Genomic DNA, 20,753 nt, shown 5'->3' with positions numbered 1-20,753 from the left:
AAGAGAGCTTTACTCCTCAAGGATGAACTGCCGGCTTTCTCTCTTGGTACTGTAAGGTGTTGACCTCTGTTTGTAAAGTGCATTGAGATGAAAAACTGCATGTCATGATTTGAAGAAAAACTAAAGTGAACAAGCTGCAGAAATAAGGAATTGTTTTTCAATGACATCTGTGGCTCATACCAAAGGTCTTCATGTTGTAACAACGAACACTAATAATGAGAAAGGTTTAGCCCAGAACAGCTGAATGAATAGCTTTTTTCAAATGCCACAAGTACAGTATTATAGACAAGCATGTGATGTAGAATATGTAGATGCACATGAAATATTCATGTGCAAATATTCCCTTCTTGCACTCTAACACCCCACCTTCCCTCCCCACTTCACACACATATCCGCACAGACAGGATGGCCTGCGGACAGATTGACTGTGATCAGGACTTTGACCTCCGTGATAACCGCAGCTCATTTCCATTTGCTGTCCTTGTTGCCTCACACACCTCGCGCAGATAGAGAGACAGACTGTGTATTCACCGGACTGAAACTCCCACATTCCCACAAAGAAGATATGCCAGCCTCACTGGCAATTCAGTTCACTACTTCTTCGCACGTCACATTCAGATAAAGTCCTCAAAGGATAATAAAAATTCTCCTAATCTCTTCGCTGTGTCCTCCTCTGTCCCACAATGCCTTGGGGCTGGCTAAGGCTCCAGATTGACATGTCTCCATCTTAAGTCTCAATCATCAGCAAGGCTTTAAGTTGGAAATGACTTTCTGATCTCATGGACTCCTTTTTAGATTTTCTGAGCAGAACAGAGGGTTACACTTACTCTACCAACTTAATCTAGCAAATAACAAAATACTTAAAAAAAAAAGTCTTGATTTGATTTGACCTGGAAGAGTTTGGGAGTAAAGTGAACCTCAAAAGCTGGAGTCACTTCTGCTGTAAGTGGTTTGGCCAGTGTGGGACTATTTATGTTTGTTAAAAAAGTAGTATGACTCAAAGTCAACCTTTAATCACTCACGTAATTCCCTTCACACTTTGGCTTTAAAATGCTTTCTGTGTTAGTAAATGTCACTACATTCAATGTACGCTGTCTAATTTTTATGTCTTTAGAAAGTGATTATTAGAGAGTGACACATCAGAGCACTGAACAAAAACAACAAAAAACTCATACAGAGATAATGGAATAAGTTGGGCAAGAGTTGACACATGGATAAAAAGATTACTGTGTGCATTATAATCTCCCAAATCTCCACACATGGCAGGCAGCAGGCAGGAGATGTTACTGCTGGTGCTTGGGAGAGGAGGGAGCAGGCAGCTTGCTGCCAACATAAATCAGTGTCATGGCCTTGAGCCACACCTTACTGGAGGAATGCCACTGAAGCACTTCCCTTGCTTTCTAGTGTCTTAATGCATACTCAGTGAGCAAAAAGGACTCTCTAATATTGATAGAGACATTTAATGTGAAAGTAATTTCGAACTGAAATGCCTGATTTATCAGTGAACCGAGTGTGACTTTTAATCACTGCATTCACCCACCTGTCTCATGGCTACGCCAGTCACAGTATGAGAGTATTTTTCTTAAACTGTGAGGCAAAATATTATACACACATATATATATATATATATATATATATATATATATATATATATATATATATATATATATTATTATTTTTTTTTTCCAGTGCCCTTTTTGGTTCTTGAGATAAAACGCCACAGAAAAATGTCCGTCAGCCTTTAGCTCAGTTGACTGCTGACAAGCAAAAGAAAAAAAGTTTTTACGTCTCCTTCCTAAAACTTTTAGCTTTCAATTTGATTATTTACAAAGCACGCCAGCTGCCTCAGGTCACCTTATCCGGTGAGGTGAAAAACTTTATATTTCAGAAAGAAATCCAGGTGTTTAATATCTCTAAAAAATATAATATTTTCTGATCTCCCAGCAAATGCAATTTTTCGTTTTGTAAGCCTACCTGTTAAGACAACACAGATAAAGACAAAGACACTTTCTATTTTAATGTCCTTTTAATGCCTGTTTTTTTCTTGTCTGACATTTCTTGGAAGCACAAAAGGAAACCAAACACAAATGCGCGCACACGCACACACCCAGGGTATCTTTTAAGAACAAGGCGCACGCTGTGAACGCAGCTTAAACACGTGCACCCCCCACGCATTTTTTCCAAGACTCTGTTTGAAGAAAAAAAACAAAAAAACAAAGATTAAATAAATGTGACTCATCTACGTCTTACTCAACTAACACTGAGCATCACCAATACAAAACCGAAGAAATAAGTCACGTTGATGAAGAAAAAAGAAAACACTACAATCATAGTATTTACATGATGCATAAGACGTGAAAATGTAAGCAGGACACGGTAAAAATTCTTTAAACTGAAAACACAAAGTTAAATTGCCATTAAAATAAAGCTGGAAGTCACTTCCATCAGATCTTTTTGCCTTTTTCCCCTCCGCTCTGTGAAGGAAGTCATCTGCTAAATATCAGTCTTTTGTTTGGCTGCCATTTAGATGAATCACTGGCCGCCCCCTTTCCTGTCTCAGCCTGATATGCTGTTATCTCGCAGGTAGGAAAAAGTCGGACACTGGTTGCAGAATGGCGAAAGATGCGTTTAATGACCAGACAGACATTTGAATGGGTGGGACTGAGTTCATCTAGCCAATTTGTAGATGTTTTGCAGGAGTCTCCGGCTGTATTCTCTGTGGTCGACCGGCTGGACTTCCATTACAGTTACCTTCACTCGACTCTCATCCTGTGGAGGAAACAGAGAGTTTGAGTTCAGTGCACAGCATCGGGTAAGGAAACAACAACTTTAACCTCTGTGATCAGCACGATTCAAGACTGCACATAATCATTAATCTACTGAACCAATTAAGACCCAAGCGGTGGAAAGTCTGCTTTAGGACTGAAACTTCCTGCTACTGACAGAGCTTTGCTGTCAGCTCAGACTTGTACCAACAACCTTCTTCTCAAAATCTATGCAAAAAGCCGCAAGGCCAGTAGATTTTATTGTATGGTCTAATTTCAGATCCTTTGGCAAGTGTGAGCCATGATGTCGTTAGTCATCTCGAGCTGAGCTGCATAATTTACATGGTATTTAATATGTTGATTTTAATTTGCATTGCCTGCTTCTTCTGTTTTGGAAAATCTCACAAATGTAAGAAAACGAGAGCGGCTTTCCCCCCCCCCCCCCCCATAATGTAAGCGAATCTTGTCATCAAAGCACTCTCTTTGGGAACCAGACACCTCTGATGATGAATTTAAGCATTTCACCTCAAACAATGAAAATTCAGCAAGTCAGACTGAGTCCTGACTGTCGCAAGACTAAAAAAATAAAAAATAAACAAGAACACAAACACTGGCTACTGCACGATCACAGACTTCAGCAATATTTAGCATAAACTCGTGTGATTACTCAAACCCAATGTACTGTGTGATTATAAATTGACCCTATGTGGCCCCAAGGCGGGAAGCAGAGCAGGAAAGGTGACACTTTCCATGTCATTTACAAAAGTAAGCAAAAAGAAGGATGTTCCACCTGTTCCCTTTATATTAATAACAATTATATCAATAAAAACATATTCTAATCTGCCATATTATACAGAGCTACAGTGTTTAGTGCCTCGTAGCTTGAGGCTTCCTGGATCCACAGGCCAGCTTCTGTTTGAAGTTTGCATGTTCTCGGTGTGCCTGCGTGGGTTTCCTCCTCCCACAGATCAAAGACATGCTGGTTAGGTTAACTGGAGATTCTAAATTACCCATCGGTGTGAATGCGTGCTTGTACTTTCACAAACACAACAACAATTGAGATCGATAATTGTGTACGCAGATGTAAGCTGTCTCAACTGTTTGCAGTAAGAGTCACCATCAGTAAGTCAGATTCTGTACCATCAAACAATGGCATGATTTCCAGTGAAAGCATAAAGTCAAAAGCTCTTTTCTGTCATAATCAGTGATAATTATTAAAGGGTTCAATCCAGAGAGAATTAGCAATTCACTTAGGATAACCAGCATCAAGGATTGAACATTTGTTCACACGTTGATTCCACACTTCTACTCGTATTTTCAATTTGCATCTACCTCAGGCAAATTAAACAATACGTGGGGGGAGGGGGGTTTGAATCGGAGGTTCCACTTGACAAAAGGTGACAACTTATTTAAAAATAATGGTTTTCCAAATGGTAGGGTACTGAGAGAAAGAAAGCTTGGTAATTTAATATGCACAGACTAATACTGCAATCGCATCTGGAGAAAACAATTACTTCGTAGCCAAACATTCACCCTTGTTCTCTAACTCAATTTCAGGCGGTGCACTGAACGAATAAATACCAGCACTTCTGGATGTGTAGACAAAAAGAAAAAAAAACAGAACACACACACATGCAAAAGTACAGCGCACAACTAGCCAATAAACATTTACACTTACTGATGCCACATCTTCAAAGAGAATAATTAAGATGCTGTACTGTACTGAGCAAAAAAAACAACCCAAAACTACCTGCAGAGAAATATTATTCATTAACAATCCAGCACTTAGGTCAAGACTGAAATATCTTAACACATCCACACAATAGGTTTTATGGAACTGAAATGAATAGGATAAATCCTACTACCATTTTTCCCATATATCCAGTAAAATGTATATGCAAGGCAACCTTGATAAAGGATTCTTAAAACTTGTCTGAAAGTGAATTAAGCCTCTGACAAGGTCACCAACCACCTTCTGTTAAATTCTACTGTAGGACTTTTGGGTCAAAAGGACTATTTTGGCCTATTTGCGAGAAAACACTGGAAAACTATTGCCCAGGAACACAAGTTTCTAGAAAGTCTGGCTCCTTGGAAACAATCTCTCTCTCTCTCTTTCAGAATTTTCAGAAATCTTTTTCCACACTCAAGGACAGCAAAAAGGTCTGAGTGTAATGTGGTGTGAATGCTGTGTTACGAGTGTACTCTGAATGGCCTGTCTGTTAAAACAGGGAAAGAAAAACAGATCCCCTATGACACTAATAGATTAAATGAGACACAATCAATGTATTCACTTCAGAATGATGCACTTGGACTCTGACACAAGCACAGATATATGTGCACTAATACAGCAACACATATTTAAGATGAATAATCAGCCAGCCTGGAACAGATTCAAAGACTAAGACTTGAACTTAATTATCACATCTGAGTACTGGTTCGAAATCAGAAATCAGATACACATTTCTTTGGATTGTCTTTTAAACAAATGCAAATTAAAAGATTATGTGTAAACAGCGCTCTTTAGTGCTCCGTAAATCCAATTCACCATGTTGTGAATTGTGTGTGTGTAGGAGAGGAAGATGAGCCTTTACTGCACTCAGTTCTGGAGCACTAGTTTCTGATTCACTGCACATGCTCCTGCCTTTGTAAGGCACCACCTTAATGAAACTCGGCAGACAGTTAAGACAGAACTTTATTTAAATGCAGCATTTACATTTTTATTTACGTCTGTTGCCAGCTGCGTTGGACTTTTTCATCGTGTGAAGGATTTGTAAATTTGTTTACCTGGTTGTGAATATAGACCAGATGTTGTGATGATAAATGTGCATTTATCATCACAACATCTGTATAAGAGTCTCCCACTTTTATACCTGTCGTAAAGTATAAAAGCAGGCCAATTTTATCAGTTACTGCTTTGCTTCTTGTACTTTCTGCTTTCAGAGCTCACTTGAGCAAAGTAATCTATTCTTAATATAATATTTATTAAATGCCAAATGTGAAAAACTCCAAAGCTTTCAGAGACTACACCCCCCGACAGAGGGGTAGTCAAGTTGCCTTAAGCAATTTCTGCAATTTTCAAAAAAACAAAACAAAATGTCAATCACGTCTTCCTCATGTAGAGATTAGCCAGGTGAGAAGGGGGACAGAGGGAGTCTGACCTTCATTCTTAAACTCTCAATTATCATTCTTCACACAGCTGTCACCTTTAAAGCAGGGCTAAAAGAGACTGATGCTCTTCAGCACCGTCATCACCATATTTAAACAATTATTGTGGCTTCTCTGTAATTCTCATTAATCACAAAAAAGCGTACATATACACGAGTTAGCAATTGGAATGCTTATGTGTGAATAATATTTGTTTACTTACAAAACCATATACATTACGGTCCTGGGATTAAAGAGCCATTTTGCTGGATTTGAAAATCAGAGCACTTTGGCCACATCGTGACGGCTGCCACAGCCCTAAAACTAACCTTACCCATCGTCACGCAACAAAAGAAGCCTTAAACAAACTGAAAGGAGGTCATCTGGTCTGATGAGTCCTGTTTTCCTTTAAATCCCTCGTGTGCTATTTACTTTGGGAAATAACGTCAGTGCTGGTGTTTGCTTTTGGTGAGTGTGCTGCTCTGGCGAATGCTCTGAGCATCCCACATGGGTCCATAACACTGCTATAGACCAGGTACAACTCAGTGATTTCCCCCATCAGGAAAAACGGGCTATGCCACACTGCCCGTTGTTCAAGAACACGATGGACTCAAGGTTCTTTGAAACGTTACCTTCAATTTCCTCAAATCTCTAGAAAAAGTAGACACAACTACAAAAATTATAGGCCTTCATAGGTTGATAATGTTAGGGTGACCTATATGCTTAAGGAATCTGATATTAAAACATATGAAACATTTTTTTCTTCCACACGAAATAAACAGATTTAGCTAAGATCTCTTATGTGTAGCTATTTATTTACATGCTTACATTCTTCAGGACTGCCCCCTGGTGGTCAAACTAAGTACTGCCAAGACTCATGCGATGGTTTTAAGGGTCTCCTTTTTACTTCTAGATCCCATTTCTTGGCCAATATATATGCTTTTACTGGCCGGGCCCTTTTTTAAAATATTATTTTCCTAAAATAGGCGATTATATAATATGAATTACCTTTGTGAGAGAAAGAAAAGAATTTATCATAACCTTGTCTAAACAGGATAATGGTCTAAATAGGAAGAGTGACTGATAGATAGATAGTACACTGGTAGAGTTGATGACTGAACAAAAACAACATGTGCTTGTTAAGTCGAAAACCTGGTAGTTTGTCATCTCGCTTCTGTTCCTAAAAATAAGACAAACCTTAAAATATGATCCTAAGCCAGGTCGTTCTCTCTCTGCGTGTCTCTGTTATGACAAGTGACAAAGCACACACTTTACAACTTCATTAATCTTATTAGGTTCTGACATTTCATTGCGTTGTTCTATTTTTGTGAAAACAATGCGGTAGGACTTTTTGCCTTGTGTCACACAAGTGTGTAAGAATGAAGGCTTCGGTAGAAAGACAAAGTGAACAGCTCGTGTTTTGAATCGCAGGCTGTGCCAAATGCAGACGGAAAAAATGTCTGAATACAGTGATAAGCCTTATGTAGAACACGTTTCTATTCTGAGCTCATTATATCTACTTTGTTGAAAACTGAAACGATCAAAAAAGTGCTCCTATTTGTCTTGAACTCTTCCTGACACATCCTGCAATAGAAAAATAAGTATTTATCTAAAAAGTAAAAAAAAAAAAGCTACTTGATTTGGATGCATTTGTGGTCTTGAAAAAACATGTTGTGAAAATGCTCTATGTCTCTCCACAGTATCACCTTTGATGCATAATTAACAGGTGATCAATGATTTTCTTTTTATTAAGTGCCAGCTGCAATTCATTTATTTTTAATATTGTTGAATTAACTGAATAACCAGAGCACTGAATTACATGAATAAATCTGTATCAGTCTCTGCCTCAAACACAGACATGCATGGCAAAATAGTGCCTGTAATGACAAGCGCTTACTGTGCCTGCATTTGCGTTCAGGGTGGAAAAAAAACCTGATTGCTCAGTTAGCTGTTCTCAGAGCTGCTTAGTTGTTCAGTAGATCATTTAAACTGTGTCTAAAACACTGTTGACATATTCAATTTTTCATTTCCATTTGCTGCCAGCCAGGGCCCTCTGAACTGCGATGACTCCCCTTTTCTCTGTCTCACAATTTGAGCCCAGATTACCTTGAAATTTCCTTTGGACATTGATGGTTCTCAGTGGATAATTTACACAGAATGTTCATACTCCCAAGGTGAAGTAGTGTTTGTTTTGAAAAACTATGACTCCTTCTGTAATGCAGCCCTGAGGACGGCATTTTAAGCCCCACCGGTGGTAAGGCTGCAAGAAAAGCAAAATCATCAAAATGCTATTTGTTCTGACCAAAGCGTCTGCATTGTTCAATATAATGGAAACTGCAGCCTCCTCTATTTGCTCCTCTAACTTCAGGCTGGCAAGTAGACGTGATATGCTGAAACAGAGCGTAAACAGTTTCCTCCGCTTTCTACATAAAGATCACACTTTACTGAAATAAACATTATTGTTGGTGAAGTTAGACTTTCCTCACTTTATGGTTTATGAACTCTGCATAGTTTTCCTTGTAGATTTTCTCGAGGTCAGGACACAGACCATTCAGAGCTCATCCTACATCTCAATCATTCCACTCAGACTCTCGGTATGTGCCCCCAGCAGCAAATTAGACTCTGAATAATTACGCTAATTAGGCTTAGAAAGACAATAGCTAAATGCTAATTAGCGACTAATTAAGAGAAATGAATTCACAGCTGTATTTGTTTTCTGTTATCCAAAGTGCACTGGCTATAAAACAACTCCCCTGTCACTCTTATACTAATTGAAATGAGTTCGGATTCATGTTATGTGACTGACAGCATGTCGTGATTATACTGCTGTGGTGGGGCGTGGTCTGCGGTGCCGTGCAGGGAGGGCGGACACACCTGCACGGCATCCTTAATCACGCCCGCCTAGTTAAAAACACGGGGACTCAGGGGTTGGCGGGTGTTGTGGTGTGACAAATATTGAATAAAATGGCTCAAACCTATGATCCCTGGACCCGCCATGTCTCATTCACACCACAACTGCATATGTAGCCTTACATGCTTGGGTCTGCAGTGCAACCGACTGGAAGACAATATCTGATGATGAGTGCTTTAACAAACTCATGAATGGCATGCAGATCATTCATTAATGCACTGCAATAGGTTATTATTGACAAAAATAATGCATGTTCCCTTAATCTAAGCAGAAATATTTTTTCTGTTATATGTCTTTACATTAATGAGAATTTGAAAATTTGTTCATTTCTACGTGACTTCATAAAGAAAAGTGCCAATTATGCTTGGGTAAATGAAGCCTTTGTTAACACAGCTGGTTAAATTGTGGTTTATGTCAGCACTAACACTTCATATTGCCTCTTTTAATTTCATCCTTAAGGATCCTGCTGATCAGTAAATACCGTCCATTGCTAAAACTACAAGCTTTTCCTTATATAATTTTTTAATAATTAGGCTTTATATAAGTATCAAAGCACCAAAGACACTTCGACATGCGGACTGGAGGGGTTTGGATTCAAACCAAAGGCTTCCTGATTAGTATCCATTATTATTATTATTATTATTATTATTATCATGTGTGGCTGTGGAGTTGATAAGCAGAAAATGTTGTAATTTCCCAAAACAATTACATAATTGTAATTGGTCGCTGTCATATAAAAGAAACAGCTCACACAAACACATCTGTGTATTGTAGCTGCTTTTTATTGTGAAACTGACCCAGGGGATAAACCATTTACTGACTTCTACAACAATGTGACTTGTGTGCAAACCTTTTGTGCATTTTGAAAGCCTATTATTGCTGTATTGGGGAAATAAGATGCTTGTTGGTGTATTTGTTGAATATAGCGATAATACGGCTGTTTGTGACACTAGCCAATCAGCGTTGAATATTCCTCCAGGATCACTGAAAGAATGCTTGTAGGACAATGATGAGCACTAGTGTGTACCAGTATATTCTGCTTTGCTGCTAAATTGTATTGCACTGTACCACTTCATATTGCACAGCAGTTTTTAGCCACTTACGTTGTAGGTCTCTAGCTTGACTCTGTTTTTAAAGATGTGAGTTGTGAAGTTGGCTTTCTGGAAGACTTCATCGAAGGCAGCTTCATCCTTAGAAACAAAAAACAAGGGAAATACAACATCAGGAAGCACAGGAAGTAGTCTTTTACAGTTAAACCTTCTGGCAAAATTGCAAAGGCAATTTTCTTGTCCGCCTATGTGTCTTACTGTGTCTCTGAGATGTCCGAGAGTTTCTGCGCTGTGACCCAACAGGGCCTCAGCTGTCTCCTGGAAGCACGTCACCCACTGGTTATCCCCGAAGTCAGCTAAGTTGGCCTGAGAGAGGAACAGGCCGAGATGATGAGTGGGCGAGAGATTATTTATATGTGTATGTGTGGTCATGCATATTCATGTAGGTTACAATAATTCTCATCACAGTATGTATAACAACCACTATTGATGTGCACTGTGCACACTTACAGAAAGTAAGAGCCTGTATTTAAAGTTGGGGAACTCTTTGTTACACTTTTCGCAGCGGTACAGCCCGTTCTGCTGGTCGATGACCTTCTTGTTGCAGTCTGCAGATGGACAAGCTTGGTACAGACAATTCTCCTTACGAATGTACAGCACTGTCGCCACGCAGCTGAAATACTGTGCCTGTATAAAATGGAACACAAAAACATATTTATCTTATTACAGGGGTTGAGCTCGATTGCTATAAACACCAAATCATATTGCTGCAATCGGATTGTCTCGGAAGCTGCAGTTAATCTGTAGGTGCTGTGCTAACCAGCAGCAATTTAATTGCATTTTGTCTATTATATTTTTCAGTCTATTACTCTTCCATATTAAATGTGAATGTGGCAAATCAACCAAATCACCCGAGACTTGTTTTAAGAACTTTGCATTTAATGTGCAATTTTTGCAACAGTCAAACTATTCCTGCTGGAACCGGGAGACAATCTAGCATTGTTTCACCAGCTAATTAACACCAGTCCTCAAAAGCATAATTTAAGTCGGTGTCAGTAAAAATATGGCAAATTGACAGCATACAGCTGGAGGAGAAAGGAACTCATGGCAGAATAATAGTCAGTGCCAGTGTTATGGATCATTTAGTTTTCCTGTTTAACTGGCAGCTTTCTCCTTTGAATGTTTGCAGAGCTGGCAGATGTTAACAAGAAATTAACTGTAGCCGTCCTTGTAGCTGGCTCATATTTGCCTCCTTTCATTCAAGCTTTCAGAGCAAAGCCATCTGATTGCTTTTTTTTTTTTTGGAGTTCTAGAGTTGAATAAAACTGTTACACCATCTTGTAGACTCTTGAGCCAAGATTAAAGTTAAAGGTATGCGTATGGACACTGAAAAAAAACAGATCTGTACAAAAGTTTGAAACAAAAGTCTAAACAAATAATTGTAAATATAAATGCACTGTTCTTTCATAAAGTTATAAAAATAGTCCTGACTCAACAGGACTTATAAGACAGGTCAACAATAATCATTACAAACTGACAGCTGATGACATTTCCAGTGCTTTGTCATTCTATAATTCCTTACATTTTGTGGTAGCAATTAACAACTGCAGGCTGCTTTAAGGCAGCTGACAAAAGATCTAAAACTGAAGCTAACCACAAAAGACAAACAAACCTCCCATACAAGAGCTTGAGGAAGGTTTAGCAGACAGAGAAGAGGTGGTGCACCTTTCCCTTGTGCAGTGTTGATGCGTAAACAAGACTTACACAAAACAAGTTATCAGTAGGAAACATGGACTGCTACCTCATTCGGGAACTGAACATGTAATCTTTCAATAAAAAAGGAGCAGCATTTAAAAAAACAACAAACAAACAAAAAACAGCAGAACACAGGAGTGGAATAATTCAACAAATACCAAAATCTGTATGCAAATATCACGCAGTCAATCAAGAGTGAAGCTAAAAATAAGTTAGCTTCTATAAAGCAGCACTGATGCACAATCCCTTTTACTGTTTGTGATTTTTAAATTGATAAAGAAAAAAGGAGTGCACTAATATTAATATTGAGCAGCACATTAAAAGAAACATTCATCAGCGCTCCAGGTGAATAACCCTCAGTGGATGTGTTGTTTTCATCTAAACATTGTAAGTATTCTTTTGGTATTTTCTTGTGTTTTAAGCTGCCTTACTTTTAAAATCGTGACTTAAAAGTGATGAAATTAAACGATAAAATCCAAAAGAAATGTGAGATCGAGAGGAATAAAAGTGGACCTTTCAGAGCGGACAGTTTTAAAGAGGGTGAAAGAGAAATATTAAATAAAATAAAAATAAACTCAGATCAAATTTGGCATCAACTGTAAAACTGTTGCCAACAAGTTGGCCCAGCTGGTAGATGCATGCTGTTTACACATCTCTATTTGACTTCCAAACAATCTTGGAACTGTTTAAAAAGAGAGCAGAGGGAGTTTGAGAATTCTTTGCATAATAAATGCAAGATGAGACGGATCTCTTTCTCTCTTCCTCTCTAGTTTTGAAATAGTGCTAATGTGCTAATGTATGCGCGCGCACAAGCACGCTGACATATACACACGGATGCGGTGCAAGGTTATATGCAAAGACCCAAACTTGTGCATTTGCAATACACATACAATGAGCTGAACTTCTTTCTGTTAGGAATTTAAATTAAAGTGTACACAGTCAAACAGCATCAAATTAAAATGCAGCGATATTGCTGTAATTTAAACAGATATTAGCTCCTTAGGCGGCAGAACTCACACTGGTAAAATCAACAGCTAAAAAGGAAAGAAATGCTAATTCTATGGGGGGAAAAGGCTATTCTCTCATCCTGTGGAGACGCTCGGCATTTGATTTCCATAAATATAAATATAAAGAATGCACACAGCACAGGAACAGCATCTCGTTGGGAAAAGGCACGCACGTGGACGTGCCTGCATGCAAACATACACGCGGTTAAGCACGGGGTGATGAATGTGATATACCTGCACATGCTTGGAAAAACCACAGAAATTTTTTTTTCTTCGATTCACCAGAGGGTATTTCTTCTATCAGGAGAACAGGTCTTAAACAAGATGTTGGAATTGAAGCCAGAATTTAAAATGAAATGCTTTAAAATGCATTCTAAACAACAACTACAAGCTAGAGCTGGGCCAGACTCATTACTAATGTTGGCCTAAATGAGTCTATCAAAGACTCTTTCTAGGATGCCGGCCAAATTCGTGTGCACACACACACACACACACACACACACACACACACACACACACACACACACACACACACACACACACACACGCTGACAGAGCAATGCTGTTCCTTCGTTATACAGCCCACACTCGCTGTAAACTGTTTAGTAAGAGCATGGAATGTGAAAAGGCCATTGTGTTCACAGCGTCACTCATGAGAGGGTTGATGATGTCCTCTGTCCTCATGACCTCTACAGATACTGCCAGTCAGACTTGGAGCTCTTTGACACTTTTTCCCCCTCTAGCTAACACTGACTCACATCCTCATAATCTGTCCACCCATCCATCTACCCAGTACACATGCCACACGGCAAGAACCCCTCTTGAACACTTAGTAAGGCTTTTTTTTTTTTTTTTTTAATTAGGAGAATTCCTCCCGTTAGCAACAGCGCTCTCCCCCTCAACACTCCACTCCCATTTTCCGCCTGCCTCATCACGTTTTGCAGACTTGGGCAGATTGGAGCGCTGGAAGGCTGGAGAGGTGGGAAGGCGATGAGTGGGGAAGGTGGTAGAAGGGTGGACGTAACAAGAGAAAAGAAAACAGGATGCTTTTTGAAAGCACGGGGTTGTTGAGGACTCCTAATGTTGGCAGATGCTACAGACAATGAGCGGATAGAGGTCATCGCGATCTGAACCATAGTGATTCCCACAAAACTAGACCACTCTAAATAAATCCCACTGCATTTGTCATCATCTTTCCAGTTCTCCCTTTGTGTTTTATTCTCTCCCTCAGTATTCCAGTGTATACACAAAAGCCTTGGGGCAAAGTCTTAACCTTAAGCACACTGAGGAGCGCCTGGAAGAGTAGCATGACTAACGCTGCACATAAAAACACACACACTACAATGCAAAAATACGTGTGCACACTTACCTAAAGATTCAGAAACATTAACACACACACACACACACACACATAGCTCTGAAAATAGTTTTCATTCTTATCACACCAAATCCCTGTGTCACCTTCTGGCACCTAAATGCAATTAAAATTTGTATGTGGAAGGGCAACCAAGTGAAAATCTACTTCACATAATTGACGTGGCTGCACATGCCAACTTTAATGCTTGTCCCCAAACCCCAACACACACATTGCTACATTAATTAGAAATAGCTTGTATGCTTGCATCTGTGTGCGCGCACACACACACGCAAACAGTCACACACTTACATGGAGGAAAACAGGTAGAATGTCAAATTAGATTCCTTCAAACTATAAGCTAATGATTTGAATTCCATTATTATAACCAAAGCCGCAGCCTCAGAGTGCGCGAGAGACAAGCTTCTTAAAGCCTTTCAATTACAGAATCAGTAGGTGGTACGCAGGGCAGACAGCTAAGAAGACAGAAAAGAGGACAGGACAGAGGATAAGAAGAGGGGAAAAAATAAGAAAAACAGGAAAAAGAGGGATTTCTCACCTTTCAACCCTCATCCTGACTTTACCTTTTCTTAATAACCCTTGTCACTTCTATCCAGTCCACTCTTCACTACTTTCTTTACACCTTCTTCTGTGGCCTTGGTCCCCGCCCTCCCCCAAGAAAAAAAACATCCCTCAGTGCAGCTTTGTAAGTGACATGTAGCTTGAGTGGCTCTGCCTGCCTTTTTCCACTCATCAGCTCTCAGTCTCCCACATTTTCTATCTGTGCCACTTCCCTTCTGGTAATGTTATGCCCTATAGGCTTCCCACACCTCAAAAAACATAATTAGAAATTTTTATTAGAAGCGACATTGATCTTGAAGCTACCCGTAAGTGGCTTCCAATTAAATGCGAGGAATGAGGCAGACTAGTCTGAACTAAATCTCATTAATTAGAAATTTTAGGAGTGGCGCATCACATTTAGATGCACTCTGCTTTTGGTCAAAAGGTTGATAATTCTGTGCAATGACACCTCTTAAAATGGCACACATTCAATTTGAAGGTTCTTGCGTGCTCATCCAATGGCGTTTGGCTTTACTGCTAATACGTAAGCATCGCTATCTCCCTCCCACAGCTAAAACAAGAGAAGCATGACTCTAATCCATGAAGTCATAGCAAGGCACAGCCTACAGCTGCTCTGTTTACAATGAATGGAAGACTGACTGTGGATTTGTGTTTGTCTAAATGCTTACATTTAAATGAGGCTGAGCAGCAGTCAGGTCTAAAAATCGCTGGAACCATGTCTGTTTACAGAAAAGCTTCTTTGATAGTTTTTAATAAGAGGCCTTCAATCACATTATGATCCTGTGATGTTTAGCAGTAAGGATTGCTTTCATCGTGCATTTTGTGGGTTCAGTTCAGTGATAATGGCTTTACTTGCATGACCATATTCAGACTCGGCTGTGCTGTGTATGAATTCTGACATGAATTTAAAAGAAATTCTGGTTATTTTCTTACAGGAGAGGGAAAAAAATACAGCATTTTTGTTTTCAGAATTAAATGTAACTTTTCCTTTCTAACTCCCTGTCAGTTATTTGCACTTTGTGAGTTCCTGATTTTTCAGCAATTTCCCTTTCATATAGTGTATTACATTGCATATTAATTACATACAAAGTGAAATATTTCAAGCCTTTTTTTAATTTAATTTTGAAGATGATGGCTTGCAGCTCTTAATGCTCAGAAATCCAGTATCTCAGATTATTATTCCACGATTAGATAAAAAATGTTGGGGCTCCTTTTACTGCATTGGAGTGGCGCTTGTGGCAAAGCTGAGGTGTTACTAAAGTCCAGATCGCTTGCTGCCTTCAGCTCATCTGGATTTTGGGATTTTCCTCATCTTCCTCTTGAAAATACCCCATAGATTCTCTGTGTGGTTCAGGTCAGGCGAGTTGGCTGGTCAGTGAAGCACAGTAATAACATGGTCAGCAAAGCTTTTGGCAAAGTATGACGTACTTCAAAATCTCCTGTTTTACGCCCGCATTGACTTTGGACTTTGATTAAATACACCTGACCAACCTCCACCAAAACCAGCAGATGACATGGCACCCAAATCATCACAGACTGTGGAAACTTCACACTGGACTTCAAACACCTTGGACTCTGTGCCTCCTTACTCTTCAAGTAGACTCTTTGACCTTAATTTACAAATGAAATGCAAAATGTACTTTCATCTAAAAAGAGGACTTTGGACCACTCCAGTTCCTTTTCCTTCTGACGCCATCTCTGGTTTAGTAGTGGCTTTACATCACTGATATTAGCAATGCAACAGTTGTACCTCCTTTCCTAAAGACATCTGCGTGGTGAGTAGGGCTGCCACAAACGATTATTTTGATAGTCGACTAGTCACCGATTATTTTTGCGATTAGTCGACTAATCAGATCGTGCATCCATTGGACGTAAAACGTACAGCTTATTGCACCAGCATGCATCTGCTCTTATATAACTATCATTAGCTTACAGCTTTAAGTGTTTAAGGTATGTACTAACTAAAAATAAAGACAAGATGATAGTTTATTAAAGTTTAATTAAATTTGCAGATTGTTTCGGTGAAGTTTAATAAACTCCTTGCTTGACATCCCATTCCAATGAACTTTTCACTAATACGGTTTGGTACACCACTCTGCAAACAGCCAGCTTTTTCAGCAGTAACCTTATGTAGCTTACTCTCTTTGTGGAGGGTCAAGCATTGTCATCTGGAAAACTGCTAAGTCAGCAGTCTTCCAAGTGACTGCAGTTGAATGTAATGCACTACACCAAAGGATACACTTTCTGTAATGCTGCATTTTGGATTTTCATGACCTAAAAACTGTAATCGCCTAAATAAACATATCACTATATTTATTTCCATTCATGTGTAATGAATACAGAATATATGAAACAAAACACAATCATTTTTGCAATATTCTAATTTCTCCAGACGCAGCTGTATACTAGGGGTGCAATGATACACAAAATTCACGGTTCGGTATTTTTTCGATACAAAAAAATGTTCATGCTTTTTTAATTTGTCATTTATTAAAATTATAAATATATATTTTAACTCAAAATAAAATAATAATAATAAAAAAATAATAATCTATCTGATCGAGAAATCACTCATCTTTGGAAAAGAGTTTATTACAGAGAAATGGCTCTTTCCAAAATAAAAGCTATAGTATACGCTTCTTCTGGTCTATATTCTCAGCAGCATATTAAACCTATCAGGTCCCCATAAGGAGAATCATGTGCTAACGGCTGTCTAAATGACTCGGGTAAAGTTTGTAGCATGCCTGCTTGTTGTTTTTGTCTGCTTCCACTTGTCTTTGCACTAGGATGATGTCGGCGTAAATGTGCAGTCATATTCGTTGTGTTCCCACTAGTGCTGTCAGCGTTAATCTCGTTAAAATGACATTAACGCCATAACGCGGCAAATCTCCGTTAACGAGTTACCAGGGATCGCCCCGTGCGTGGGGCTGGACGGTGTCAACACGTTAACAAGCTAACTGTGCTAACGCACTAGTTCTCACAAATTGAGCATTGCGTGGCACATCCGACATACTGTTTTACTTTTGTCCATGACGCGCTTACCTTCAGGGTCATACTTCACATGAAAACCAAGATAGTACCAAACGCCAGCTCTGGTGGGGGAGGTTCAATTTCGGGTAGCGTTGAGGCAGTTGCCATGTTGCAACGAGCTTAGCTTCTGTCTTGCTAGCTTGCGCTGCGCTCAGTGGATCCGCACTCGACAGTGCAGCCTAGGCGAAGTAGTCGAACGCAGACCAGTGAGTGCTCAACACAGACAGCATCGTCAGAAGAAAAGTTGATAAAATAAATAAAAAATTTTGTGTTGTTCGATACATATGCGTACCGAACCAAAAGCACTGTATCGAACGGTTCAATATCGATATGAGTATTGTTGCACCCCTACTGTATACGTAATTCAAGAAAGCCCAATCCACACTGTGAAGGTAACAAGAGCAAGCAAGTTAAAGTTAAGAAATAAAAAATTTAAAAACAGCATTACACTCCTGACGTCAAAGTCCGTCAACATGATGGATTTGTCCCTGTGTGACTGGAAACTTTCAAAGCATTAAAGCTTTAACTCTTTGATTTTTTGGGGCTGGTGCCAAAACTCAATGTTTACAGTGCTTGTCTTACAACGCCGGAATGATTTTCTGTTATCAACCTTGGCTGTACTGTAGCTATGCTGATGTTACATCATCTGCACAGGGTCTCTTTCATTCCTCTTCAAACAGTAGCCAGCTGCCTGAGTGAGAGAAGGATTTTCTGACTCACATATCAATCTGCTTTCTACCAAGATTTTCATAAAGAACTGACTCAGAAATCAAACTAAAACTGCAACACAAACAACAAGATTTACCCTTTTGCTGTTTAACACCTTATGGTTTAATTTTGATCAGATTCACTGCAGATCTCACACTGTGCATTCAATGTAGCAAGCACTATAGCTGCTTGTGGTTCATAAAACAGTTAATAAAACATAAAACAATCAAAGACTGTAGAACAAAGTCACCTAATCCTAACTGCAAAGAACATTTTAATGGCGTCCATGGATCTTACTTTAGTCTCGTCCACCCCATTCCTGAAATTTATTCTGATATTGGCTGCTATTTGGGTAAACCATCAGTGATTTTTATTTTATTTCCCTTTTAAATCTAAATGCATGTAATGATAATATCTTTGGAAATAAGGTAATGCAATGTGTGTGTAAGTATGTTTGCATGTGTTGAGGTCACCTTCTCTCCATGGCCCATGTCTTCATTCTTAATGTCGCTCAGTGTTTTCCAGTTCATGTTTAATCCTGTGCCTGCTGACCTGGTCTCTGTCAGCGACTGGCTGTTGACTGCAAAGCCTTCCCGGTCATACCTATAGAGATGACACGTACATGAATAAATATGCGTCGATTAGGCATAGCATTATAAGCACTGACAGGTGAAGTGAATAATACTGATTCTCTCTTCATCATGGCGTCTGTTAGTGGGCTGGATATATTAGGGAGTGATTGAATATTTTGTCCTCAAAGTTGATGCGTTAGAAGCAGGATAAATGGACATGTTTAAGGATTTCAGTGAGTTTGACGAGGGCCAAATTATGATGGCTCGATGACTGGGTCAGCGGGGTGTTCATAGTCACAATCTATTAATAGCAGCCCAAGGAAGGAACACTGGTGAACCAGTGACAGGGTCATTAACGGCCAAGGTTCACTAATGCATGTGGAGAGCGAACAAATGAGCTACTGTAGCTCAAATTGCCGAAAACATTTATGCGAATTTCTGATTAAAAAGTGTCCGAATACACAGTGCATCACAGTTTCTTGTGTACGGGGCTGTATAGCTGCAAAACAGTTAGGGTGATTATGGCCCCTCTTCACCACTGAAAGTGAGGATCAGAACTGGAGCAGAGAGCAATGGAAGAAGATGGCCTGGTCTGATGAGTCACATTTTCTTTCACAACATGTGGATGGCCAACTTTGTGTGCATTGATTACCCACAAAACACCTGGCACCAGGATGCACTATGAGAATAAGGCGAGTCGGCAGTGGCAGGGTGATGCTTTGGGCAATGTTCTGCTGGGAAACCTTGGATCCATCCATGTGGATGTTACTTTTACATGTAGTAGCTACCTAGACACTGTTGCAGACCATGTACACCCTTTCAGTGAAATAGCATTCCTTGAAGTCTCTTTCCGCAGGACATTGCACCCTGCCACAAAGCGAAAATGGTTCAGGAATGGTGCATGAGGTATTTACTTGGTCTCAAAATTTCAAAGCCCTCAATCCAATCAAGCATTTGTGGGATGTGCTGGACAAACAAGCCTGATCCATGGAGGCTAATATCTTGGTCCAGATACCACAGCATACCTTCACGGATCCAGTGGAATCCATGACAAGTCAGGGCTACATGGCAGCAAAAAGGGTCCCAACACAATATTAAACAGGTGGTCATAATGTTATGCCCGATGGGTGTATGTCCAGGCATGCCTATGAACCAAAACACATTGGTATATTCTTTTTAAATTGTCATGCACATTATACAGAGAGCAGGGAAAAGAAATACGGATTTGATAAGTCAAAAGAAAGCACACCGTATGCTTGAGGACACAAAGTAAAGATCCCTGGATACTGAAAATATTAAACTACACTAGATGTTCCATAAACACTGGACCTGAATATGTTCAGCAGTGTATCTATTTGTGAAAAAGAAAGTGTCAAAGCAAATGTGTGTATATTTTTTTACATGTTTGTTCTATGGCATTTTCTTGAGGAGTAACTAAACTCAATCACTAACTGCACTGTATCAATTATAATCCAAATAAGCATCTTCAGACATGTCTGAATCGCTCTTGTAACTGATTTCCAGACACAACATCCTGCAAAATATATGATCTGACATATGGCTGCCAAATGCATTAACAGACCATTTATCATTTTTTCTCTGCATACATTAGCATCCACATACACAGTTCATTCACCAAGTGAAAAATACAAATAAATAAAACCTATGCATAATAGTGTCTATGCATGCCTTTTATTAATTTATCTACCTTTTTAATATACCATCTAAAATCTTCATGGATCAGTGTGACTCCTGCTCAGCAGTCTAACTAAGCAGTGCAATCTAATCAACTCATCATCCAAATTCATCAGCTTCCTTGAATTATGCAAAGAAGTCTGGTCCAAACAATCCCACATAGCACTGCATCGCCACAGGA

General features: G+C 39.4%; 1 protein-coding gene across 2 annotated transcripts in view; it reads right to left on the bottom strand.

Moving 5' to 3' along the window:
- Positions 1–2,007: 2,007 nt before the first annotated feature.
- LOC113030088 (replication protein A 70 kDa DNA-binding subunit-like) overlaps positions 2,008–20,753 on the bottom strand; it is a 48,929-nt gene continuing 30,183 nt past the window's right edge. For both annotated transcript variants that reach the window (XM_026181182.1, XM_026181181.1), the window contains exons 13-17: positions 18,779–18,908; positions 10,380–10,556; positions 10,128–10,235; positions 9,924–10,010; positions 2,008–2,769 (exon numbers count right to left, since the gene is read on the bottom strand). In XM_026181182.1, coding sequence (XP_026036967.1) covers positions 2,668–2,769; positions 9,924–10,010; positions 10,128–10,235; positions 10,380–10,556; positions 18,779–18,908 — 604 coding nt within the window. In that variant the 3' untranslated portion in view covers positions 2,008–2,667. The remainder of the gene's footprint in view (positions 2,770–9,923; positions 10,011–10,127; positions 10,236–10,379; positions 10,557–18,778; positions 18,909–20,753) is intronic.

The sequence above is a fragment of the Astatotilapia calliptera genome, chromosome 10, assembly GCF_900246225.1.
Source record: "Astatotilapia calliptera chromosome 10, fAstCal1.2, whole genome shotgun sequence".
In the NCBI taxonomy this organism is placed as follows: Eukaryota; Metazoa; Chordata; class Actinopteri; order Cichliformes; family Cichlidae; genus Astatotilapia; species Astatotilapia calliptera.
Note: the sequence above shows the minus strand (reverse complement) of the source record. Positions and strands in the feature narration are given on the sequence as shown.